We start from the raw sequence: 24,393 nt of genomic DNA, 5'->3' as shown, positions 1-24,393 counted from the left end.
TTCCAACATGCTGCAGCCAAGGGGTGTCAGCGTCCCTAAAATGTTCCCACTTCTGTCCTAATGGCTCCCCTTTGGTCTCCCCAGCTTTCCATGAAGTCTCAGTTTACCCCAAGAAGGAGCTCCCCTTCTTCATCCTCTTCACGGCGGGACTGTGCTCCTTCACAGCCATGTTGGCCCTCCTGACACACCAGTTCCCGGAACTCATGGGCGTCTTCGCAAAAGCTGTGAGTGTTTCCTGGGAGGGGGCCTTGGGCAACGGATAGCTGGACCCGGAGAGCCCAGGGAAGGGTCTGAGGGGAACGGGCTGCTGTACAGATGTGGTGGAAACCCTACCTAAGTAGTCATTTAGTTTTCATTACCACTAGAGCAATCCACGGCTGAAGGATCAAGTGAGAGCACAGGTTGTTAGCGCGAGCCTCACCTCCTTTCCCAAAGAAATCCTAGCACCTTCCAGAAAGCGCATCAAGTCCCAAAGGATGAAATAATTTAGGGACTCCTCACCAATGAGAAATGGGAGGGATGGGATTCGGCTTCGTGTATATGAACGGCACCTTCTAATCTTTGGATATTGTGTCTTTCGCTCATGAAGGATGAGATTTATGCTTCCATAGATTATTTTTTGTGATATTTTAAATGGATACAAGCCCTTGGTTTGTTTGGACAATGAACTGTGAGAAGTGTGAAAGCTTGTAGTGGAAGTGACATTCAGAAACAGGAGAATCCACTAAGAGCCTTGCGAGAGGGTAGTAGGAAGCCATCTGCCCTGCTTGCTAAGAACCTCTTTCCCTGGAGAGAGTGCTGATTTCTGCAGGATCATAAAGGGGAGCGTCCTGATGTTGCCACAGCTGGGTATCAAATAGAAGGACTAGAGAGGAAAACATCAGTCATCTCCCTGCTGTCTGAGTTCAGATGGGGATGATCTTTGTACTTCTTGTCTCCACAGTGGACCTGCCAGGTCTGGAGTCAGTTGCTCAGGCCACAAACTCTTTGTTCTCTCAAGCCCCTCCTGCCTTGGACCCTGTCTGGGTCAACTTCCAAATGCTGTCCGTCCCCCCCCCCCCGCCTCAGTGCCCACATTGTAAACCTCCCTTCCCTGTCCTGTGCTCCTTTCTCTCTTCATAGCCTCCCCCTAGCTTATGGTCTTGCTGTTCTTGCCTGAGCTGCATAAATTCTCTCACCTGGTCTCCTTGCTTCTGCTCGTCACTCTGTTGCTTACACTAATGCAAGATAAGCACGCCACTTCCCAGCTTTTGTCTTCTAGAGGCCTTTGCTTGCCTTGTTATCCTCCTTCCTCACAGTTCTTACACAGACCCAACTTTTCAGCCACAGTGAAGTGCTCACAATGCTCAGATGGACCAGGCCTGCATATCCCAGCGGCCTTCCATGTCCTGCTTGTTACTCAAGGCATGCCTCGTAGGGCCTCCCGCTCCACTTGTCTCCTAAAGACCTCTCCTTTATTTAATACTGTACTCATTTCTCCTAACTTAACAGGATGTCTCCACGACCCCACAGACTTCCACGAATTCCTGTGTTATCACATATTATTCTATATGATTGGTAAGGAATTGTCTGTGCCCTTTAGACTGTGCAGCCTTTGAAGGCAAGTGCCTTTCTGTACCTTTCTCCCATCTGCATCGCCAAAGCTTCACATAGTAGGTTCTCATATGGCCTGTTAAGTGAATGGGCAGTGGTGCATACGTATGTTTATATCAGATGCCACTGGGCTTTCCTTCCCTTCTCTCCAAACCTGCGTCCCTACAGTTGGAAGGGTCCTCCAAGTGCCTACCTGTTGCTGGGACAGGAGTGTTTCTAGGAGAATCATGAATGCGGTTACACATGGGCTTCCCTGTCTACGATCATTCCCAGTTCACCCGCAGCCATTCCGAGCTCCCTACTGTGCTTCCTGCGCCACTTTCTTGCACTTGTGTTTATGCCGGCTTTCCACTCTGGGAGCGCACCCGAGAAATCACTTTCTCTTGCAAGTTCTCAGGAGGTCTTCTCTACTCCAGGCCCGTTTGAAGTTCGAGCTCCCTTCTCCTTCCTTCAGGGAAATTCAGTTTTCTTATGTCTCTTACATATTTTCTAAAGTCAGCATTACCGCGTTGCTGCCCTTGGTCCCAGGCCCTGTGCTGTTCACTGTTCCCTTCGTCTCCATCACCAGCCTCTGAGGAAAAGTCGCTGCCAAAGTTTCAGATTAGAGCATAATTTAGTTACAGCGTGTAGTCGGGATGTAGTTCTGGAACTGGATAAGTACTGTTCCCGCTTTTTTTTCCCTTTTAAGCATTTTTAAAATGTGTACAAAAGCACCTCATTGTTCCAGTGCTCACTATCATGCTAATAGAGGACACTTAGTGGGGTTTGGGATCTCAGGGAATTTTAGCCACTAGCGTGCCAATAATGCTCCTGGCCATACCACCAAAGTTCAGAATCTTGATGCTCACAAACCAGGAGTCTGGATTTTTAGCAATAACCCCACCAGCCTTTTTTGGGTGGGAGTTGGAGATTATATCGCCTTCTAAGGAGTCTGAGCTCATTTGAGAAGTCACCCTGTCATAGCTCTTCAGGGGACAGCTATCCAGAATTAGTGCTCTCACTAATTCTGAAATTATGCCTGGACCTTGGAACAACCTAGGAAGCTTAAAGATTGCTGATAGCTACCTTTCCTAGGGCCTCTTGACTACTTGATCCCGTGGCTCATGTGCATTTGAATTTTCAGAATCTCCCTGTGGATTCAGGTGTGCAGTCATGGCGGAGAACCACAGTACTGAATGGAGTGAAAACGGGCTGCCTGAGAGCATTTTGGCAAAAAGATCAGAAGAGCAGATAGCAAATAGATTCTCTAGAAAGGTCAGACAACAGCCGCGAACTCCTCAGACAGTAGGGGGTGGGGAATCAACACTCTATTCTCCTCGTTTTACACCTAGAATCACACGATTGAATGAAGGAGATTTGGCTTCAGAGTGTTCCTACTCTATCAACGTGTGGTCCTTTGGTCAACTCCTTCCGGTTTAACAAGTGTGCTTTTAAAGCTCTGCCCGGAGGATCGAAACTGCTGTGCCCTTTATGGAGTTCTAGCCTTTCCCAGGTCTGAGGAGGTTTAGGAAGAAAGGAAGGTGGGTGGCAGGAAGAAGACAAGGCCAGCTTCTCTCGTCTGCACCTCCTCACTCCTCCAGGCCTCTCACAACGCCTCTGGCAAACCCCAGGGGTTATCGCAGCTGTCCTGGAGGCTGTCTGCAGCCATTTGCAGCTTGAGAAAGTGATCCTTTTCAGTCCTGGCCTGAGATAATAGCGGGTGTGAGGACATTTAGTAGATGCATAGAGATTGCAAGGCCACCCCCCAGGCTCCACAGCGTGGGAACTCTGACATGTCTGTTCACTAACACAGCCAGTCCCAACACTCAGACAGTGAGTCACTGGAGAGGCGTGAGTAGAGAGGCTTCGACTAGTTGCCTGCAATCTAATCTACCTCGATGACTTAGGACTAGCTCTTCCGAGAATGTTTGCTTCTTAAGATAAGGCTGCTCATATAAGTCAGCTATCACTGCAGACCCAGCTCTGCACAGAACGTGGGAAGGTCAGCACTCTGACCTTCTGCTCTTCAGGGCCTGTCTTTCCTCCTCTGCGCCCCCCCCTTCCCTGAGACTGCACCTCTTGACTTGTGCCTCGTCTTCACTTATAGGCCTGAGCTCTTTGAAGTCTGATATTGATTACAGTGGGATGTCAATTGTCTGCTTGCTTGCGACAGGGCAACTGGAACCTATTCAGATAAGCAAGAGGTTTCCACTGGGAACCCAGCTGGCTGCAAGCTGTGACCTTCCTCTAAGTAACAGTGTCTTGAAGAAAGGAAGACCAAGCCATTGAAGTGCCCCTCTCTCCTTTTTATTGGCCCGGTTGCTTTTTCTCAGCAGCGGACACTAATTGAGTTATGGGGCATTTGGGTTAGAAATTTGACCGTGTCTCTCTGCCCTCTGGACAGAAGTTTGGGACACTGAGATAGATGGGTTGATCCAAGTTGCCTGGTTTTGCTCATTCAGATTTAACTTCTCAGGCAATAAATTTCCCCCTTAGTCTAGAAATGAAACTGCTGCTTCTTGTCAGGAATTAGTTGGGTTTCTGGTCAAAGGTATTGATTGTTTTCCACACATCTAAAGGAACAGCTCAGTGCCCGAGGCATCCGGAGGATTGAGGCATGTGCCTTCAGCCTCTTTCTAACTCCCGATGGAAGCCGCTGACTTTGGTCTGTTAGTCACTCCAGAGGCCTCATGTCTACATAGCTTCTTTATGGGTGTGTGTAGGGGGTGGGAGGGGGAAGGGTGCTAAGAAGGAAGATGGTGTGGGTATAAAGGGGTCCACCTCAGCTGGGGTTCTTTAGGTAAATAGGTGAGATTACTGGAAAGTGCTCAAAAGAGGCCTTTCTCAGTCACCCAATCGGGGTATGAGGGAGAGAGTATGTACGTATTACAAACATTGGAGTACTGGAGTGTCATTTCCTCATAGAACCTTGGTGAGAAGTTCCGTGCAGATAAAATATAGCAAGGAAGGCATTGCATTTTGGCATGCGGGGGGGGGGGGGGGTGGGCAATCATAGACCTAAAAGCAAAGTCTTTTCTCTCAGTCAGGTCAATTCCCAGAAACAAAGAAACAAACAAGCACAACGCCTCTCTGTTGTTGAGCTACTTTGTGGCAGCCTGTCTCCCTTCAGGTTGCACTCTGGTGGAGACCCCGATGCCGCAATTTAGGGTGTGGAATTGTACTGGGGAAGACTGTGAGATGCCTTTCCTCCCGTGGCTCTGGCTTAGAAGGAGCTGAGCAGTTTCTCCCCTATGCCTTTCCAACTCCAGTCTTCCTAAAGCTGCCTGGTGACGGCCACCAGTGATATCACCTTGCTTGCTGAGCTATCCCTTCCAGTCCCTGCTGGAATCTCTGATTTGTCCATAGTTTTCTCACTTGGAACCTCTTTATGGACTTGATACTGTAGGCAAATGCTGTCCCCTTTGCAGCCCTGGCCATCTGTCATTGTGCATGGCACACCTCAGTGTGTATGCTGCATACACGTGTACCCATATAATTTTGAAAATGCAATTTTATGGTGTTAGTGCTATCAGTGTATTTGTCTATATTGCCCTTTTATAGCCAGGATTTGGGGAAAAGCCATTTAGAGCTTACTCATTCCTGGGCCCAGTGTTTGCACTTGCCCTCCAGCCTCAAACATGATGGGACACAGCCCATTTCTGACCTGGGAAGGATGGGTAATCCATCCTGCAGGGTATCTCTCCTGAGTGTTTCGGCATACTCATGAAAGGGTGCTTTCAGGTCATCAGAAACGACTGAGACTCCAACACCCGCTGCGCAGGGAATCACCACACCTGTTGCTGCCTGTGTCTCAGCGCATATCCGTACTGGCACTCAAGACTGCCAGCCAGTCTGAGCTCTGCCTAGACTCCAGTCGCCATCTGACGGTTTTCTGTTCATATTCTGACTCTTGGCTCTAGACTGCCCAGTTTGCTCCTGTCTCCATCCTTAGTGTTAGGAGCACACCTTTGATATTCCTTCTGTCTATTGGAGTCTATTTAAATTGCCTCACTTTATAGAGCTTTTCTTGGTCTTTCAACACTTCCCCCTCTACTCTAGCCTGACTTCTCTTCTTTCAACACCCCTGGGTGTCTGACCTGATTGCTAGCATGGCCTATATATATATATTACTTTTCTCTGTCCACATCCTAATGTCCTTGCTCCCTCTACACTTCAAATTTGAGCCTTCGGGAGGGGAAGTTTTATCCTAGGGTCTCCTTTTCTCGTGTAGCACTTAATTGCCTTGCCAAACAAATGTATCTATTGATTTAACAAGCAGAATAGAGAAATTTTCCCAGTTCTTTTTGATAATGCAATTACAAGTGTTATTGGCCTCCTCGGTATGCTCGGTACTCATTAAACACACAGACACATGAACACATGCACACACACATACACATGTGCACACCACACACATACATACAAACACACACACACACACATCCCATTCTGAGGTCCTTGAATTTGGGACACTTGCCTTCAATTCCTCTTACTTTGAAGATTCACAATTCATAGGACATGTGACCAGTAAGGATAACACTTTTTAAGTTTACTGTCTAAACTTTCTACTAAATTCCTTTGCCCAGAGCTATATTCCCACTCCATGTTTATATTCACTCCCCAAATTAAGCTTAAATGCAAAATTTCTGTTAGTGTTGTTAGTATTGTGCCATGGATAGGGATCATTGCAAAAGACTACACAATAAAGAACCAGCTAAGGTATTGAACCTTAGCAAGAAAGGCCTTGTTTCTCAGTAGGCAAAAGGCAAAGAGTCCTTTTCAATACCAATCTCCTCCCTGGATGACGTCCTTCTTGCCAGCTTCTACCACAATACGAGCTTGTAAATTGAAATCAGTTGTTCACAAGAACATCCTCAGAGTAGATCAGAAATTGATTGGTATCTGATTTCTGAACAGACACATTTTATTGTTCTCTGTGTGTGAAAAGCAGAGAAGTATTTAGTAACCGAGTAAGAAAGTCCATCCAACAGCCTTTCCTGGAGGGCAGGGCTTCCCAGTGTACCAGCCTTCTACCTGCCCCTGGCTCCCTGCTACATGACACAAAGCAAGCTGTTTAGAAAGGAGTCTAGGCTGTGCACATATTTGGGAGCCATCAGGAAACCAAAGCAAACTGACATTGTAGACTTGACACTTTATATTGCCTGTCCCACTTAAAGTAAGCTGTACAGCCAGTTAGACAATCAAGTGACCCAAGTTATCACCATTGTCTAGCTCCTGTACCCTCTCGCTACCCACCCATCATCCTCTTGGATGATGCTCATCTTCATAGATGGGGTAAACGCTGAAGACTGCTGTTTCCTAGGAATTGTGGCAGCTGTCAGAGGATGAGGGAGGCTATCCGCAGACACTTCCTTCTTATCTGTCACGCTGGGGGTGGGGCTGGAATGTATCTTCCACTTTCTCCCAACACTTCCTGTAAACATGAAGAGGGCTGTAGCCTTGGGAGGCTTTCAGAATGAACTCTGGTAAGACCCTGGCTGGCGTGTGCTGAAGGCGTTGATCTTAGTCCTGACAGGGCCCCTCCTGACGGCTGTCTCTCCGCTTTCCCTCCAGTTCCTCAGCACTTTGTTTGCCCCCTTGAACTTTGTGATGGAGAAAGTGGAAAGCATCCTCCCCTCCAGTTTGTGGCATCAACTGACTCGGATCTGAGGGCGCCTCCAGCCTCCACTCTCCTCGCAATCCGCCGGATCTTTGTGCCAACTTTTCATGGACTGCAGGAAAGCATGTCTCTGAAAAAGGGAAACCACTCTGAGATCTGAAACTGTTCATGGACTATCAGTTCCCTATTAAAGGCTCCTTTTGTTGTACAAAATTTATTGATGTTCAGTTCTATTTTATTTTGCCTCCAAGACTGAAGAAAAAGTAAAAAAATAATAATAAACTTTTGTGTATTGCAACAGCTTGTGTGTCTTCTTATATCTTTCTTCCAACCCTAGACTTGCCAGTATTCCCAAGAAACTGGTGGGTTTGTGTTGTCCTCTGAAGCTGTGGGGTCTGCTAAGTTCATACTGCGATTTTCTTTGCTGACAGAACTAGTCTCTGCAGAGCTCGGAAGCCATGAGTTGGTGGCTTGGAAAATGGAATCTCAGGGCTGAGGATGCGGTAGAGCACTTGCCTTGCATAGGGCCCTGTTTTCTGTGCGTCCAACTGTTTTTTTTAAACAATAGATAAACAGGTAAGAAAAGAAAGGAGGGGAATAGAACCACAAAAGCACCGTGCCCAAACTGAGTGTCCTCATGTGCCAAATGGGCACACAGAAGTCAGGTTTCCAGGGCGAATGTCACTCCTGGTAAAACAAATATATGTGCCTCCGGTGGTTTATCTAGCTTCACGGACTCTACTGAAGTTCCTGGAATCACTAGCGAGAAGCTCCAGGTCGGCAGCCTGTCACAGAACCTGGCCGTCCCACCCTTAATACCGTTTTAAATGTTTCTCCAGCAGAACCTTTTCATTTTTGTCGTGTTTGCATTCCTGCCACTTTAATCTGAGCATTCTTTGAGAGTTTTAGGGATCGGAACCAAAGTGATCGCTTGTCCTCAGTACCTTTCAAAGCTTTGTGCATGATTCAAACCTAGCAGAGCCATATGGCTTCAGTTAAGCCAAAGAAGAAAAATAAGCAAACACGAATCCTCTATCTGAAGTGAAAAGTACTCCTATTTACTATCTCGGTCCAGTCCATCTTATGTATGCTTGCCCTTTTGATTTAGGACCCACGCTCTTCCTGGGGCACATCAAGGCAGGTAGTGTTCCAGGAAGCACCTGCAGTCTTCTTTTAGGGCGTGGGCTCCTGATCTCCACCTGAGGACTGTGGGGTAGGTGGGTAATTTGCAAGGCACCAGGTCTGCCCTTACAGTTGGCTAACTTCTCCTGTATCTACTTTGTGCAAAGACATGATGAGAATGTCCAGCTGATTTCTGCCCTTGCGGCTTATCTAGTGAGAGGCTGACCCCATAAACATACCGGTAGTGTTGCTCTTGGGAGTATGGGCCATGCTTGGCTCGTTGACAACTCTTGACACAGAGTAGATGTTCACGTGACTGGGTGCCTCAGGTGGTGTAGGACTTGACAGGTACAAATAAACTTTGATCTGTGTGCTAGGAGAGCGGTTTCAGATGAGAAGGACCAGGGAAGGCTTAGAAGTATAATTTTTGAGTTGAACAAACAAATTATCTAATACAATTCTTTAACCTAATGGATGAGGAAATCAGAGATTTTTGGTCTGCTGGGGCTGGACTGTGCTAAGTCCCGAAGGAAAGGTTTGAGAGCAGTAAGCAGTGGGAAGTGGAAATGGCTTAAAGCCAGTTGCTAGAAACCCTGAATTGTAGGAAATGAAGCCAAGGAATGCAAAGTAAAGATTGTGTGTGCGTGTGTGTTTATGACATAAGGTCCCTACATAGCCCAGACTGACCTCTAACTTTCAGTCCTCTGACCTGTTCCCCAGAGTGCTGAGATTATAGCTGTGTGTCACCATGCCCAGCTAAAACAAGGATTTAAATATGCTTACCAAATTTAAGAATTAGGCTTTTAGAGCAAGTTCCTGGAGAGGCAGGCAGAACCTGGGCTTCAGTGGGTAGAAAAAAAATGAATAGCAGACATCAAAATAATGGTGATGGATGAACAGGGGATAAGGGAAGAAATGAGTCCCAGGCCTAAAGGACCATTCAGGCGAGGAGGAAGGTACCAGCAAATTGTGGGTATGTTTAAGGGTATCAGATTATTTGAGCTTACTAAGCCCTCACCCAATGATCCAAAGTCACTCTTCTTCAATTTACTTCTCAGCTCCTCCAGCCTCCTGTCAGGTGTCTCCAAGGCTTACTCCTGCAGTCCTGACCCCCAGACCTCCACTGTTTTCCAGTTCCAAAGGACCAGCACCCAAGCCATCTTTATTTTAAATGTTTGGTGCAAACCTGTGGAGAAGCAGAGCCAGCACGACCGGAATAACAAAGGTTCCTAGGTTGATCAGGTTTGCACAGCTTTCCCACCTGTTGCCTAAGGTTGAGGGGGCCTGGCTCTTCACGGAGATGGTGGTGAAATCGTGTTGTGTTCTTCCTTTTGGTTTTTGTTTCTTCATGAGGCTGCATCAAAGCTCATTCTATGAATGACTCTTTTATCCCAACAGTTAGTGTCCAATAGCCTCATCTATTATGTGTTTGTTGGAATATGAATGCAATCGCTCTGAATTTAATGCCCATAGGACTCTTCCAGCAATGTTTAGCAATGGACACAGGGAATGATATATGACAATATAAAATGATCTACAGGCTTGCTTTCAAATTCCTTGTCAGCCCTTGGTAATGTCAAAGTCACTCTGGCTTTCTATAGGAGTTGAGGCCTACACACACTTTAACACAACGTTGAATAGTGAAACACTAAATTTTGAACTAAACAACTTCAAACCAGACATATCTGATTTTTGTGCTTGGTTATCGGGAGTGTATTTTTTTTTTTAAATTCTTTTCACGACCTGCTGTGGAATCATTCTATGCAAAATTTCATCTTTAATTGGAAGAATATTTTTCTAGGAAATTACTGTTTTCTCTTGGTGTCCAAATGTGTTTCTGCAGAGGAGTATGGTTACGTAATTTGTATATGTCATCTTTTCTATGTTTATTAAGGTTCCCTCTCATAATCTAGTTGTGTGGAGTTTTTCTTTTCTTTGTGTGTGTGGGTATAACAGTGTATGGGGATGTGGGGGTGCAGGTGCACTTACTTCTGGCTTAACATGTAAATATTGCCCCAGAAGTCTGACATGGAACAAAAGAAATAATTTTATAATATTTTTTGAAATTACATTATGAAAAGGGATCAAAAGTTAGGAAGTAGTTGTGGGTATGGGGTATTATGATGTACTCTGTGTGGGGGAGCAGTTAAATACCTTTGATGTTTTATGGGCTGTGGTAGAATAACCCTTTCTGTCTGTGACCCACACACTTCACTCGGCTTCAACAGACCAAGCGGTGGCATCTGAATGCTGTGCTCCACGAGTAAACAAAAGTGGGGCCATGCGATCCTCTATGACATTCATTCCTGTGATGGCTTCGGCTCCACAGCAGTGCCAACTCTGGCTGGACTAGAAACTGAAACGTCTACAGAGGCTGGGGAGATCGAGACCCTCCTTGAAGAAAGCAGTCTTGTGGTTCTGGCTTTTGAGCATCAGGATAACTGAGCTGAGGCCTGCTAGGCAGGAGCCAGGTAAGTCTTTCTTAGCTTCCTACAAGTGTGTATATGCTCAGGTGACCTCCAAGCCCAGACCCAGGTTTGTTGTTGTTGTTGTAGTGGGAAAACAGCGAATCAAATCAACTTGAGACAGGAAAAAGTTCATTTGACTTACATGTCATAATCCGTAATTGAGGGAAGCCAAGGCAGGAACTCAAGATAGAAACTTGAAGAAGAAACTATGGGAAAATGTTGCTTACTGGCCTGCTTCTCAGCGACCTCTCTTATACAGCCCAGGCCCACCTGCCCAGGAATGGCAGCCCCCATAGTGGGTTGGGCCCTCCTGCATTAATCAGCAATTAGAAAACTGTTCTATGCACGTGCTTGAAAGCCAATCAGATGGAGGCAATCCTTTAATTCAGTGTCCTCTGCCCAGATACGTCTAAGCTTGTAACAAGATGACGAGAGCTAGGTACAACAGACGGAAGCTTATTTCCAAAAAATCATGTCTGAAACCTGGACAAATGTACAGATACGAACAGGGTGAGCAGTTAAAACATCCAGTGAGGCCGGTCTGCTTAGGCTGCTCCTGTCCTCTGCGGGCAGCCTTCCTTCCTTCTTTGCAGGTGTAGGTGAGCTCATTCTCATATGAGAGCCATGTGGTCTACCCTATACAAGTGGGTGAAAGAATTTCCTAATGGCCACATTCAAAAGAGACAATCGTGAAGGAGCTAAAATATATTTATAGACACTGGGACCTGTATTACAGGAAGGAAACTCAAGTTTCAGTGACCTACCGTAGGAAAAGTGAGGTAGATGAAATAAAATTAGGAGATGGTAGAGAAATTTTGCTCTCCAGACATGGCTTGACTTACCTTTTCACCTCTGTCCCTCGGAGGCTATTCTAAAGCTCCTTCAGAAGACAAGTACTAAAGGCTAGATCCTATAAGAAAAGAATTGGTCATTACACTATGCTTATAACAATGAAGGCTAGAACCAGGGTCTATGGACAAAGGACACACATATATATGTACACCATACGTGTGTTTTATATTATGTATTTTAATATAAAATATACATATTTAATATCTATTAAAGGCTCTGTATCTGTGAATACCTTTGTGTGCTACAGTTTGGATGTGTACTGTCCCACAGTGATGGAGGAAGGTCATTGGTTAATTAATAAACTGCTTGGCCTCATAGGTTAGAACATAGGTGGATGGCGTAAACAGAACAGAATGCTGGGAGGAAGAGGAAGTGAGCTCAGATGCCAGGCCACTGCTCTCCAGGGCAGATGCGATGAAGCAAGCCACCAGGTCAGACATGCTGAATCTTTCCTGGTAAGACTGGTGCTACACAGATTATTAGAGATGGGTTGATCAGGATATGAGAATTAGCCAGTAAGGGCTAGAGCTAATGGGCCAAGCAGTGTTTAAAAGAATACAGTTTGTGTGTTGTTATTTAGGGGCATAACCTAGCCAGGCAGCCGGGAGCTGGGTGGCAGGAATGCAGCCTGCAGCTCCTTCAACACCACAAAAACTCAGGTGCTAAAGGTTTGATTCCTAGTACAGACCATTGGGACATGAAGACATTAACTTCATGGTCTGGCGGGGGTCTTCTTGTGACTGGGTGCATGCCCTTGAAGGGAACTACAGAGCCCTATCCTCTTCTCCTGTCATTCATGCCTGGTCATGATGATTAGCTGCATACCCTGTGGGGGGCTGTAGAGCCCCGCCCTTTTTTCCTGTCACTCATGCCAGACTATGAGGAGAGGGCTCTGCTCTGGCACATACTCTCACTATAATGTGCTGCCCTGCACAGCCCGCCTTCCTCAAAAATGGGATCAGTGAATGATGAATTGAAATCTCCAAAATCAGTTGTTCTCCTTATAAATCATCTCGGCCATTTGTCACAATAATAAAAAGTTAACTAACATTATGTAGATAAGTGGATGGATAGATAGACAGATGGAAAAATATCATGGTCATTCATCTTTATACCATCAAGACTTAAAACTAGAAATTCTATTTTCTAGACCTCAGATTTTTAAACAGGGCCACAGCTCCATATGGGGCTTCATAATGGTATGTAGGGGACTATGGGAGAAAATGACAATAGTAGAAGTTTTCTGAAAATACAACAAGTAAAAATTAATTCAAACTCATCCGTGCAATGGATTTCATGTGCACTGAATCTGAGACGTACATGCAGTGCGTCTGTTGTATCAGCCTGCCTTGCCTCTGAGCTTGCCTCTGAGCACAACGTGTGCACTTTGCTCTCCCTGTACTGCCATGCTGAACAATCCCAGCAAACGCTGCCCAAAAAGCTTTTGTGCAGATTCAAGATTATTGTATTTAGGAATTTTGGTGGTTTTGCTGTGCGTACAATTGTCTGTTCTTATTAGAATGCAATAGTTTTATTATGGAGAAGAATGACTTAATATTTGCCTTCCATTTTCTCTCAGCATGCACCAAGTTAGTATGTCTCTTGATAATATTTATTAGAATGTTTGGAGGTTTTGTTTGTCTATTTTCTTGAACTGATATGAGGCACTAGTGAGATGGTCCAGAGACTACAGTGTCTGCTATGCAAGCCTGAGAACTTGAGTTCTGATCCCCGGCATCCAGGTAAAAAGCTCTGTGTGGTAGCACATTGCTCTCACCTTATCACCAGGGAGCAGAGACAGGAGGACGACAGGAGCTCCCTGATTAGCTACTCTAGCCAATCAGTGTGCTCCAGGTTTAGTGAGAGACTCTGTCTTAAAAATAATAGGGTGGAGAGTGATGGAGGAAGATACTGACACTGATACTGCTAATCACTACACACAAGAGGAAGCATATGTACCACCTTACCTCACCCCCGCCCTCTCTCTCATACATGCGCTTTCTCTCTCTCTGTCTCTCTCTCTTTGTCTTTCTTCTCTCTCTCTCTCTCTCTCTCTCTCTCTCTCTCTCTCTCGCTTGCTTTCTCTCTCTCTTTCCCTCATACACACTCTCTGTCTCTGTCTCTCTATATAGTATATGAGTTTGTCTTAGTCACTGTTCTATGGTTATGAAGAAACATCACGACCAAGGCATCTTTTACAAAAGAAAGCATTTAATTGGTTACTTGTTTATAGTTTCAGAGATTTATTCTACCACCAGGATGGTTAGGAGCGTGGTTGCACACATGGCTCTGGACCAGTGTCTGAGAACTACACCCTGATCCACACACAGGTAGAGAGAGAGCCTTTGGGGCTAACTTGGGTTTTTGAAATCTTAATGACATGTTTCCTCCAACAAGGACACAACTCTTAGTCCTTCTAATCCTTTCAAATGGTGCCTTTTCCTGATGACTGAACATTCAAATCTATGAACCTATGGGAGCCATTCTTATTCAAACCACCACAGAGCTGCTGACTTGATTTTCATGAAAAAAATTCCAGTTAGTAAAATTTGAATTGTGACTAGGACAGAATTTTCAACATCTCTGAAATGGCCCTAAACACTCCTGCCATTTTATACTGGGTGTGTACAGTGGTGAGCTTGACACTGACAACTGTAGCATCAAAATATTGACCAACCCTGGAAATGGTTAAAGATGTTCTATGTTCCACAGTACCAAATGTAAAAATGAAGGAGCACATCCATCTCACTGCTATGTGATTTTCTTTCACCATTAATAACTAGTAACCTTATAAAGACAGCAAGGAATTGTTAAGAATCAATATGATGATGTATTCCTAGCAAATATTTGTTTGCATACTTATTTTATAAGCCTATACTCTCAGGGCCACATAAATATTGGCAGAAAGAAAGAACAGACTAGATGCTAAGGGTAAGAAAAATGATGTCACTAAGCCAGAAGAGAACATTCTTCTATTGAAGTCCAAGGAAATTTATTAAAATTATGTAAAACTTGTTTTATTCTTCAAATAGCAACTCAACAAGGAAGGATTTTTTTCTTCATTTTCTGTCTCCCTCTCTCTTTCCTTCCTTCCCTTTCAGGAGAAGAGAGACTCACTGTGTAAACCTGGCAGGCCTAGAATTTGCTGTGTAGACTAAGTTAGTCTTAAACTTAGAGATCTCTGTCTGTCTTGGGTTAAAGGCATGTGTCACCACAACCAACCCCAAAAAGCTTTTATCTGAGAGATAGTGTTTCATCTTATTCTACCTTCTCCCAATGATGACTGTAATGTGTGTTGGGACCCAGATACTATGCAAGATACTCCACGGACAATGCTGTTGAGAGTGCTTCAGAGAAACAGGCCATAGGATGTGCACATGGACATGGACACACAGACACACATGTGCACATACACACACACACACACACACAAACGTGCGTGCACACACACAGTCTAAAAACTGGAGCTGCAGGACATCTGGTAATGGGATTCAAGTTGAGTTTGAAGTTCTGATGACTGGAAGAGTTCATGATAAAACCCCAAGGGCTAGATAAGATTAGACTCCCTAGCTCAAGGAGGCAGCTGGGGGAAAGTGCTCTAGTTCTGCCTTTCCTTACCCCTTTTTTCCCGTTGTATCTGTCTGTCTGTCTGTTTAGTTAGTTGAGGTGGGGCATGTGCATGCTTCAGTGTTCATGGAGCTCAGAGTACAACTTGTAGTAGTGAGTTCTTTCCTTCCACCATGTGGGTTCAGGGACTGAATTCAGTTAGTCAGGCTTGGTGGCAAGTCTCTTTACCTGCTCACCTATCTCACTGGCCCTGAGTCTACTTTTTCTATACAGTTTTTCAGTAGATATAGCATGAGGGTATTCATATCAGATGGGATGCTAAACCCATCTATCCTAAAGCTAATCTCTGCAATGCCCTGAAGAGACAGGTTCAAATAATGCTGCACCTGGTAGCCCATGTCCCACTCCAGTTGATGTATGTAACTTTTAATCCTCCAAATCAGTCTGTTAACTGAGTCCCAGGGTCTTTGTCGTATTGAACACAGGCTGAGTGATAAGGGGGATTGGACCTCTGAGTCTGAAAACATTGGCTACTACCCAGAGTAGCCCCTACTATGCTTGTCTGCCTCTTTCTTACTCCCTATTTCTCCCTCTTACAAAGAGCATTTATTAGCATATAGCTGTGAGTGGTGACAGATACCCATAATCATAGCAATTGGGAGGCTGAGGCAGGAGTATCATTGTGTTCCAGGCTAGCCTGGGCTACACAGTGACACTCTGTCTCATAATAAAAATCATCATGTGCATGCTTGCACACACACACACAAACACACACCGAATTCTTATTAGTATCTTACAATATTTGTTTCTGTAAACATTGGCCTAGAGCAGTACTGAGAATCAAAAGGGGTTCCCACAAGTAAGACATGTGGTCAATGTGTGCATCTCATCCATCCAACCCAGGAGGAATCCAGCAACACAGGATTCAGAGAGACATTCCAGGGTGTGTGCAGTCTGAAGTGCCCCATACTTCCCAAATGGGAACTGTGCATTCTCTGTCTACTCCAGTCTGTCCGGGATGCTCCTGTGTCTGGTCCGTGAATGATGACCCCGGATCCTTCAAGAGTATTTTGAATCTTTTAAATGCTCATCCACACCAGTATGAACAAAGTGTGTAAATTTGAGGTCAGGGCAACTGCCACAACTCAAGTTTTCTTTGCTCTCCTAAGAAAACCCAATAACTTCTGGGAGAAGCTGTAAAACTCCAGTCTTCTGGCTATGGCGAACTGTAGTAAGTATCACTCCCTCTGGGAGCATACCAAGTGAAACTCTACCATGTTGGGTTTTTCAGGAGCTATCCCACTAGCCCCCAAAGGCTTTGGGTCATATATCTAACAAATTATATCTTACATTTTAAAAAGCAGGTTACTGACAAATAGGATGATCCCCCTGCAATTAAAATCTGATGTCAGAGTGCGAAAATCCCCTGCTAACAGGGAACTCCCATGTCACTCATTCTACATTAATGATATTTAGTCTCCTTTGTTGTTCTCAGTTTTAAAAATGGCTCCCTTGGTTGCAATGTTATGTTAAGCATATTACATGTTACTCCGAAGTCAGCTCATATGTTATGTCCCATTACACTCCAGGGTATACATTTCTGAATAGCTCACACTCCACAGTTACAGTTCCCCATTAAATATGGGCTGCCACAAGTGGAGCCCAGGAGAGTTGTCTGTTCCATTCCCAGCTTCTTGTTTTCCCTGGAAGTTCTCCTCCTTCCATTGCGCGCTCCTCAGGGAAGGTGCGCCTTCAATAAGAGAAGTCTACCTGGGGAAGGTGAAAAGTATTTCTCTCCTGAGTTTTCTGGAAGGGAGAGTGGAAGTGGCATCTGGCTGACCGAGTACCTGTCACCTTCTGTGGGGGCCAGAGATGATTTGCATCTGCAGGGCTGTGCTAATGGGACACAGAAGGAGGGGTGCCAGAAGCCATCATGGCCACAGACAGCAAGCTATAGACTCTTTCCTTTTACAGCATTAGCATCAACAGGAGTTTCCGTCCTGCACAGACATGGAGGTTTCATCTCATGTGGCCAGCATACGCTTAAGCATCTGTGTTGGAACACCATTTAGTGATGGTTTCGGGGATTTCACAGGATGTAATCTTTCTAGTCTCTTCAGTAAAGCCCACCATGACAACACAGTACTATTTGCCTTTACTGCGGGATCCAAACTCTAAAGAGCCGCCACCTGCTTTTTTCACTTCCCCCAGGCAGCAGACTTTATGCACAGGGCTCCCTGCCGCTCTCAGAGTATCACAGAAAAAAAAAAAAAAAAGTCAAGATGCATGAGCTCACCACGTGTGGCTAATGCTTCTTGGAAGCAAGTGGCCCAGTATTGGGATGCGGGTCTCTCGGCTGATGCCAGCGCCTTTCCTGCTGCTGTGGTTCTTCAGTGTGGTAAACAGGCAAAAAACAGAGAGCCCGTATCGTCACCGAAGGGCCTTGTGTAATACTTCCCAGTGGGCTCCAAACACCTTCCAAAGGTGAACAAGTCAAGAGCCTCTTCTCTCTTGGGAAACTTTGCCGGTTCCGATCTCCCCGTATGCTTTCTTTCACATTACCGGACCATTCCCCAACACAGTGATGAGCTGCAGGCACTACTTTCTTTCAAGATAAGCGGGGAATCTTCAGAGAAGTGCTCACGATGGGACCAGGGCAAAGAGTCCCTGGAGCCCACAGCAGTTTCCCTTGACTGCAGAGCTGAAGACCTGAGACCCTTGACAAATGAGAATCAGATTGCTTCCAAAATACATCACAGACTCTTGGGGCTTTCTGTCGCCATATAAGGAGTGGGTCAAGAGTTATTTATCAGAGGTTCTTGAGGGCAAAGAGAAGCTACAGGGCACTTCAATTAGCTGAGCAGTCCCCAGCTCTCACGTGCCTTCAGCTGTCACCAGGAGGGGGATATCAGCCGTTCAAAGGGCTATTATTGCCATTTCATATGCAAGAGCTGCAAAGGGCCCATCTTCTTTGGTCAACTCCTTTGAGTAGCTTTGCCAATAAGGTCTTGAACTTCTAAAACTATTAGAGTCTAGAAATAGCCAAGCTACTAGCAAATAGGTATCTTCACAAAATGTCAATCAAGACTGTTCAGTGATAACTGGCCACCTCAGCCAAAGGCAAGTCAAAAGGTCATTGGGGAATCTGCCTGCCTTCTCCGATGATGCTAATAAGATAGCCAATCCGAGCCCCAACAGCTATCCCAGGTTTTATTTCAGTACCATACTCAACAGAGTTTACATCCACAAATAGTTCAAACCCAAGAGTTCCAGCTTCCTAATGAGGCCGACACATTCCTGTTGGGTCACAGTTGGCAATGGGTTTACACAGAGGCATTCTCAACCCATTAATATTTGCCTTCAAAATTCTCTCAAGATGTCTTCCATTCAGAAAGGGTTAACCAGGTATTTAAGAAACATATCAGAGTTGTTAAAAGTCAACAGCTTTACTTATCCCATAAACAGGTAAAGAAAACATGATACTGTAAACCTAGCTCACAGCTGGGAGTTGGAAAAGTCCTAGACCCTAGAGAAGAATGTGCTATTACTGCCCTTTTCTTAAACAAATACAGTTCATAACTGTATTTCAAATATTTTTCCTTATATCCACAGAAAAATATAGTTCTCACCCTTCATCAAAGGAAAAAAAATGTCATGGATAGATACTATTACAGAAAACCACAACTGGTCAAAATGAAGAGAATAACTGACCATGGGGTTCCCATGCCAATTAATAGACCTATATAATACATCTATAACTCCTATACCTAAGACTTGGGAAGCATCATTGTAGAAAGGGCAGAAATATTATAAAATCCAGATGACCAGGACCCTTGCATTAGATAGTGACTTCTACACATGACAGCGCAGCTACACACATAATATCTCAACAATAAGGCTACCGAAACAAGGCCTGCATAACGACAATACCCGTGACATGCCAGTTTGGATAGGGAAATTTCACAAGTCCTCGCTTCTAGTAAAGCAAGAGCTATTAGCAATCAATTAATCAATGACTGTAAAGAGAGGACGAATCTGTTTTCTGCAGGAATAAGCTCTCTAAGGGTATCCAAGTCCAAATAGCACAAGAGTAACACTAAATACAATAGACTCCATAACACACACACACACACATTTCTTTAGTTGTAATTTTGTCATGGTGTTTTTGGGTTTTGGTGGTAGACAAAAGTGGATAAAATATATTCAATACCGAAAATGCAAAGTTTTCGTGAAGCTCCACAGCTTCCTTTAATAATGCCTATTCTAACTGTATAAAAGTTAATTGAGGCCAGGCGGTGGTGGCGCACACCTTTAATCCCAGCACTCGGGAGGCAGAAGCAGGCAGATCTCTGTGAGTTTGAGGCCAGCCTGGTCTACAAGAGCTAGTTCCAGGACAGCTAGGACTATTGCACAGAGAAACCCTGTCTCGAAAATCAAAAAAAAAAAAAAAATTAACTGAGTTGTACATAGTTAATTTTAGCATGCAACATGTTTTTGTTTATTTTATAGTTTCTCTTACAATAAAGTATATAAAAGTAGAGGTATCTATTTTTATTTTTAAAAAAGCAATAAATTATAGACAGTCAGGTCATGAATTTCAGAGGGAGATGGAAGAAGGGTCTGGGAGAGCTGGAGCAGTGACAACCTGGAAATTATGTAAATATGGTACTTGGGTATAAAATTCTCCATACTTGACACTATTAAAAAGGTCAAGAACCTGAGACTACATAGGGAATGGCCACTAGGGAGAAAGCCTGTTACTACTATTCTGCTACAGAAACATGGCAATAAAATGATCCCTAATGACATATTGTTATACTCATGGCTCAGCCCATCATTCAGTCGTCACTGAAGAGCTTCTTCTTGCAGTAAATGGCAGTTAGCAAGATCTACAGTTGGACAATGTGCAGAGAGTGAAAGACGTTGACGCTCTCAACTATAAAGGGGATGCCTTTATCATACTTTCACTCAAGATTTGGGGTGCTAACAATTTATACATGGGACTCACAAAACCGAAAAACTTCTGTATGACAACAGGTGCCATCATTAGGACAGGCAACACCCTACAGAATGGGAAAATATTTTTTATCAACTACACATCTGATAAAGAGCAAATATGAAAAAATACATAGAGTCCAAAAATCTAGACAATAAGAAAAAATGTAAAAAATGAGACACAAATGTAAACAGAGAAATCTCAAATGCCTGAGAAACACTTAAATGTTCAACATCCTTAGCCACCAGGGAAATGCAAGTCAAAATGACTTTGAGATTTCATCTTACACCTGTCAGAATGGTTAAGATCAATAAAACAAATGATAGCTCAAGCTGTCAAGGATGTGGAATTAGGGGAATACTAATCTATTGTCGGTGAAAGTGCAAATTTGTATGATCACTATAGAAATTCATGTGGCAATTTCTCAAGAAGATAGGAATTGATCTACCTCAAGAAAAAGATACACCATTCTTGGACATATACCCAAAAGATGCTTTATCCTACCGTAGAGACATTTGCTCAACTGTATTTATTGCCGCTCTATTAACAATAGCCGGATATTGGAAACAACCTAGATATTCCTCAATAGATGAATGGATAAATAAAACACGGTACATGCCTTTAATCCTAGCACTTGGGAGGGAGGGACAGGCGGATCTCTGGAGTTGGAGGCCAGTCTGGTCTATAAGAACTAGATCCAGGGCAGCCAGGGCTATTACTTGAGGAACCTTATTTTGAAAAACCAAAAGAAAAAGAAAGAAAGAAAAGAGAAAAGGGAAAATGTGGTACATTTACTCAATTGAGTATTACTCAGTTGTTAAAAAAAATAAAATCATGAAATGGGCAGGTATACGGGTGGTGCTGGAAAAAAAAAAATAATTCAGTGTAAGGTATCCCAGACCCAGAAAGACAAATGTGGTATGTATTTGCTTACATGATGATATTAGCTGTTAAGTCAACAATAGCCAAGGTATAATCCATAGAAGCACAGAGGTATGAAATAGAGTGAGGGACTAGGTAGGACACATGGATCTCCATAGAAACAGGAACCAGAATAGACAGTTATGAATGGTTATGGGATGGATGGGGGAATTGAAACAGGAGGATCGAGGGGGTAAAGGGAGGGAAGAGTGAGTGAGACAAAAATTAAGATCTCTTTGAAAGACATGAAAATGTAATACAACAGAAGTTTTGTAAAATCTATACATATATGAAGGGGTTCTAAATGAAATTGCCCAATACCTGGGAGATGGAGCCCCACCGAATTATCTCTTGTCATCAAATGAAGCTTTAGGTACCAGGACTGTGTTACATGTAATTGAGCTGTTGGTCACATGGCTCCTAAGGAACTCCTAAACAGCTCAGTCTGTTGCCAAGACTGTAAGTTGCTCTCCAGAAACTGATGCCAAGATCCCATGCAGAAGAAGACACCTACACCACTCACTGAACGTGGAGAAGTTAGTTGGCGCCTTCATAGAACCTTCGCACTTACATTCTAATGTCTTTGGCACAGGAAGTTACTCTGAATGCTACCAAAAGAGAAATGTAAACACCAACCCAGCCACAGATTCTTTGATCCACAATGGTGTCCTCCCTGCAAGATACACTTGTGCAATAGTGGCGCACAGACTGCGGTAGTATCAACCAGTATCTGACTTGACCCAAGGCTCACCCGTGAGATGGATCCATACCCAGTGCTGCTTGAATGACAAAGAGCCAGAGACTGGATAACCCATGGACCTAGGTTAAAACTAAATACTATTGTATTTAATATTAATATTTTAGTATTAAAAATAATACTAAAAAAAATCCAAACCTCCAAACCTTCCAACTAAATGACCCCTAATGACATTCTGCTTTACTCAGAGGTCAGTATCAAAGAAGCTTCCTCTTGCGGCAGATTGGAACAAATGCAGAAATTCACAGCCAGACCTAATGCAGAGAGTGAGGTACCTTGAAACACTTAAGTCTAAATAGGATGTTTCCACCAAATTCCTCTCATCAGGGATGAGGGAACCCCGAGGATGAGGAGGCAGAAAGAGTATAAAAGCCAGAGGAGGAGATGGAGGACACACTCCCCCACTCTTCCCACTCCACAAAACAAGCAAACCAAACCCCACCATGAACAAAACTATTTAAATTAACTCAGAAAGAGTAAGGCAGCATGCACAGGGCCTGGATGGGTCTGCACAGATCGGGTCCTAGAGCTGAAAGGAGTAGACACATGCCTCCATCCCTAACCCAGAAGCCATCTTCAGTTGATAACCATTTGTAAATGAGTTTTCTTCAAACTGGGGAAACAAACTACACTTTTGTTGATGAACGGCGGGCTGCGTTCTGCCACCTGGCTAGCTTTACACCCGAAATAATTACATGGAAACTATTCTTTTAAACACTGTTTGGCCCATTAGTTTCAGCCTCTTATTGGCTAGCTCTTACATATTGATCTAACCCATTTCTAATATTCTGTGTAGTACCACGAGTTGGCTTACCAGGAAAGATCTTAACCTGCGTCTGTCTGGAGTGGGAGAATCATGGCAACTGCCTGACCCTACACACTTTTTTAAATTGATTTTTATTGAGCTCTACATTTTTCTCTGCTCCCCTCCCTGTCTCTCCCCCCCCCCTTTCAGCCCTCTCCCAAGATCTCCATGCTCCTAATTTACTCAGGAGATCTTGTCTTTTTCTACTTCCCATGTAGATTAGATCTATGTATGTCTCTCTTAAGGTCCTCATTGTTGTCTAAGTTCTCTGGGATTGTGATTTGTGGGCTGGTTTTCTTTGCTTTATGTTTAAAAACCACTTTTAAGCAAAAAGCACAGTCAGCAACACAAAACAACAGACTAAAGAATGGGAAAAGATCTTCACTAACCCCACATTAGACTGAGGTCTGATCTCCAAAATATACAAAGAACTCAAGAAATTGGTCATCAAAAGAACAAATAATCCAATAAAAAATTTAAGTACAGACCTAAACAGAGAACTCTCAACAGAGGAATCTAAAGTGGCTGAAAGACACTTAAAATGTTCAGCATCTTTAGTCATCAGAGAAATGCAAATCAAAACAACTCTGAGATTCCATTTTACACCTGTAAATGACCAAGATCAAAGACACTGATGACAACTTATGCTGGAGAGGTTGTGGGGTAAAGGGAACACTCCTACATTGCTGGTAAGAATGCAAATTGGTACAGCCCCTTTGGATGTCATGTGGTGATTTCTCAGAAAATTAGTAAACAACCTTCCTCAAGACCCAGTAATGCCACTTTTGAGTATATATCCAAAGCATGCTCAATCGTGCCACAAGGACATGTGCTCAACTATGTTCATAGCAGCATTGTTTGTCATAGTCAGAACCTGGAAACAACCTAAATGCTTCTCGCCAAAGAACGGATAAGGAAAATGTGGTACATTTACACAATGGAGTACTACACAGCAGAAAAAATAATGACATCTTGAATTTTGCAGGCAAATGGATGGAGCTAAAAAGCATCATTTTGAGTGATGTAACCCAAACACAGAAAGACAGTTATCACATGTAAGTGGTGATAATTATCACTCATAGGTGGTTTTTAAACAAACTACTCTTAAGAGTGGGACACATGCCCAACAGAAAATGAACTCAATGACATCTTTGGAGGTTTCATGTCTTATGATGCCATATCAGGGCTTTTTCTGATTTTTACTTTTTTATTTGTATTTTTCATTTCTTTTTGCATTTTAGGTCCTTTGTGTATATATTATGGCTTCCAGTTATCTGGGCTTTTTGTTTGTTTGTTTTTGTTTTGTGGATTCCACAATATATAAACAAGCTCTTGTGCCTTTTATTGAGTTCTTCTGCTTTTTTTATTTTATGGCAATGTGTTAGCTTTTGTTTTATCTTATTATATTTTATTTTATTATTATCCTTTAGAAACCTGTTTATTTTCTAATGAGAGACAAAGGGGTGTATCCACGTGAGAGATGAGGTGGAGAGGAACTGAGAGACTAAAGGGTGGAGAAGTCATAATCAGGATACAATATGTGAGGGAAAAAAGGCTATTTTCAATAAAAGGGTAAAAATAAAGATTCATGGATTTATCTAGGAGGCAGAAAGATTGTAAGATGTGGAAGAAGAAAACAGCACCTTCTAGACGCAACAGGACAGATGCACATACGAACCCACAGAGACTATGTTAGCATGCAGAAGGCCTGTG

The 24,393-nt window shown here is 43.8% G+C and overlaps 1 protein-coding gene across 6 annotated transcripts in view; it reads left to right on the top strand.

Moving 5' to 3' along the window:
* St7 (suppression of tumorigenicity 7) overlaps positions 1-7,449 on the top strand; it is a 243,285-nt gene extending 235,836 nt beyond the window's left edge. For all 6 annotated transcript variants that reach the window (XM_057769147.1, XM_057769138.1, XM_057769157.1 and 3 more), the window contains 2 exons: positions 85-224; positions 7,147-7,449. In XM_057769147.1, the coding sequence (XP_057625130.1) occupies positions 85-224; positions 7,147-7,242 (236 nt within the window). In that variant the 3' untranslated portion in view covers positions 7,243-7,449. The remainder of the gene's footprint in view (positions 1-84; positions 225-7,146) is intronic.
* Positions 7,450-24,393: the final 16,944 nt, after the last annotated feature.

Source organism: Chionomys nivalis, chromosome 1 (assembly GCF_950005125.1).
Source record: "Chionomys nivalis chromosome 1, mChiNiv1.1, whole genome shotgun sequence".
NCBI lineage: Eukaryota > Metazoa > Chordata > Mammalia > Rodentia > Cricetidae > Chionomys > Chionomys nivalis.
Note: the sequence above shows the minus strand (reverse complement) of the source record. Positions and strands in the feature narration are given on the sequence as shown.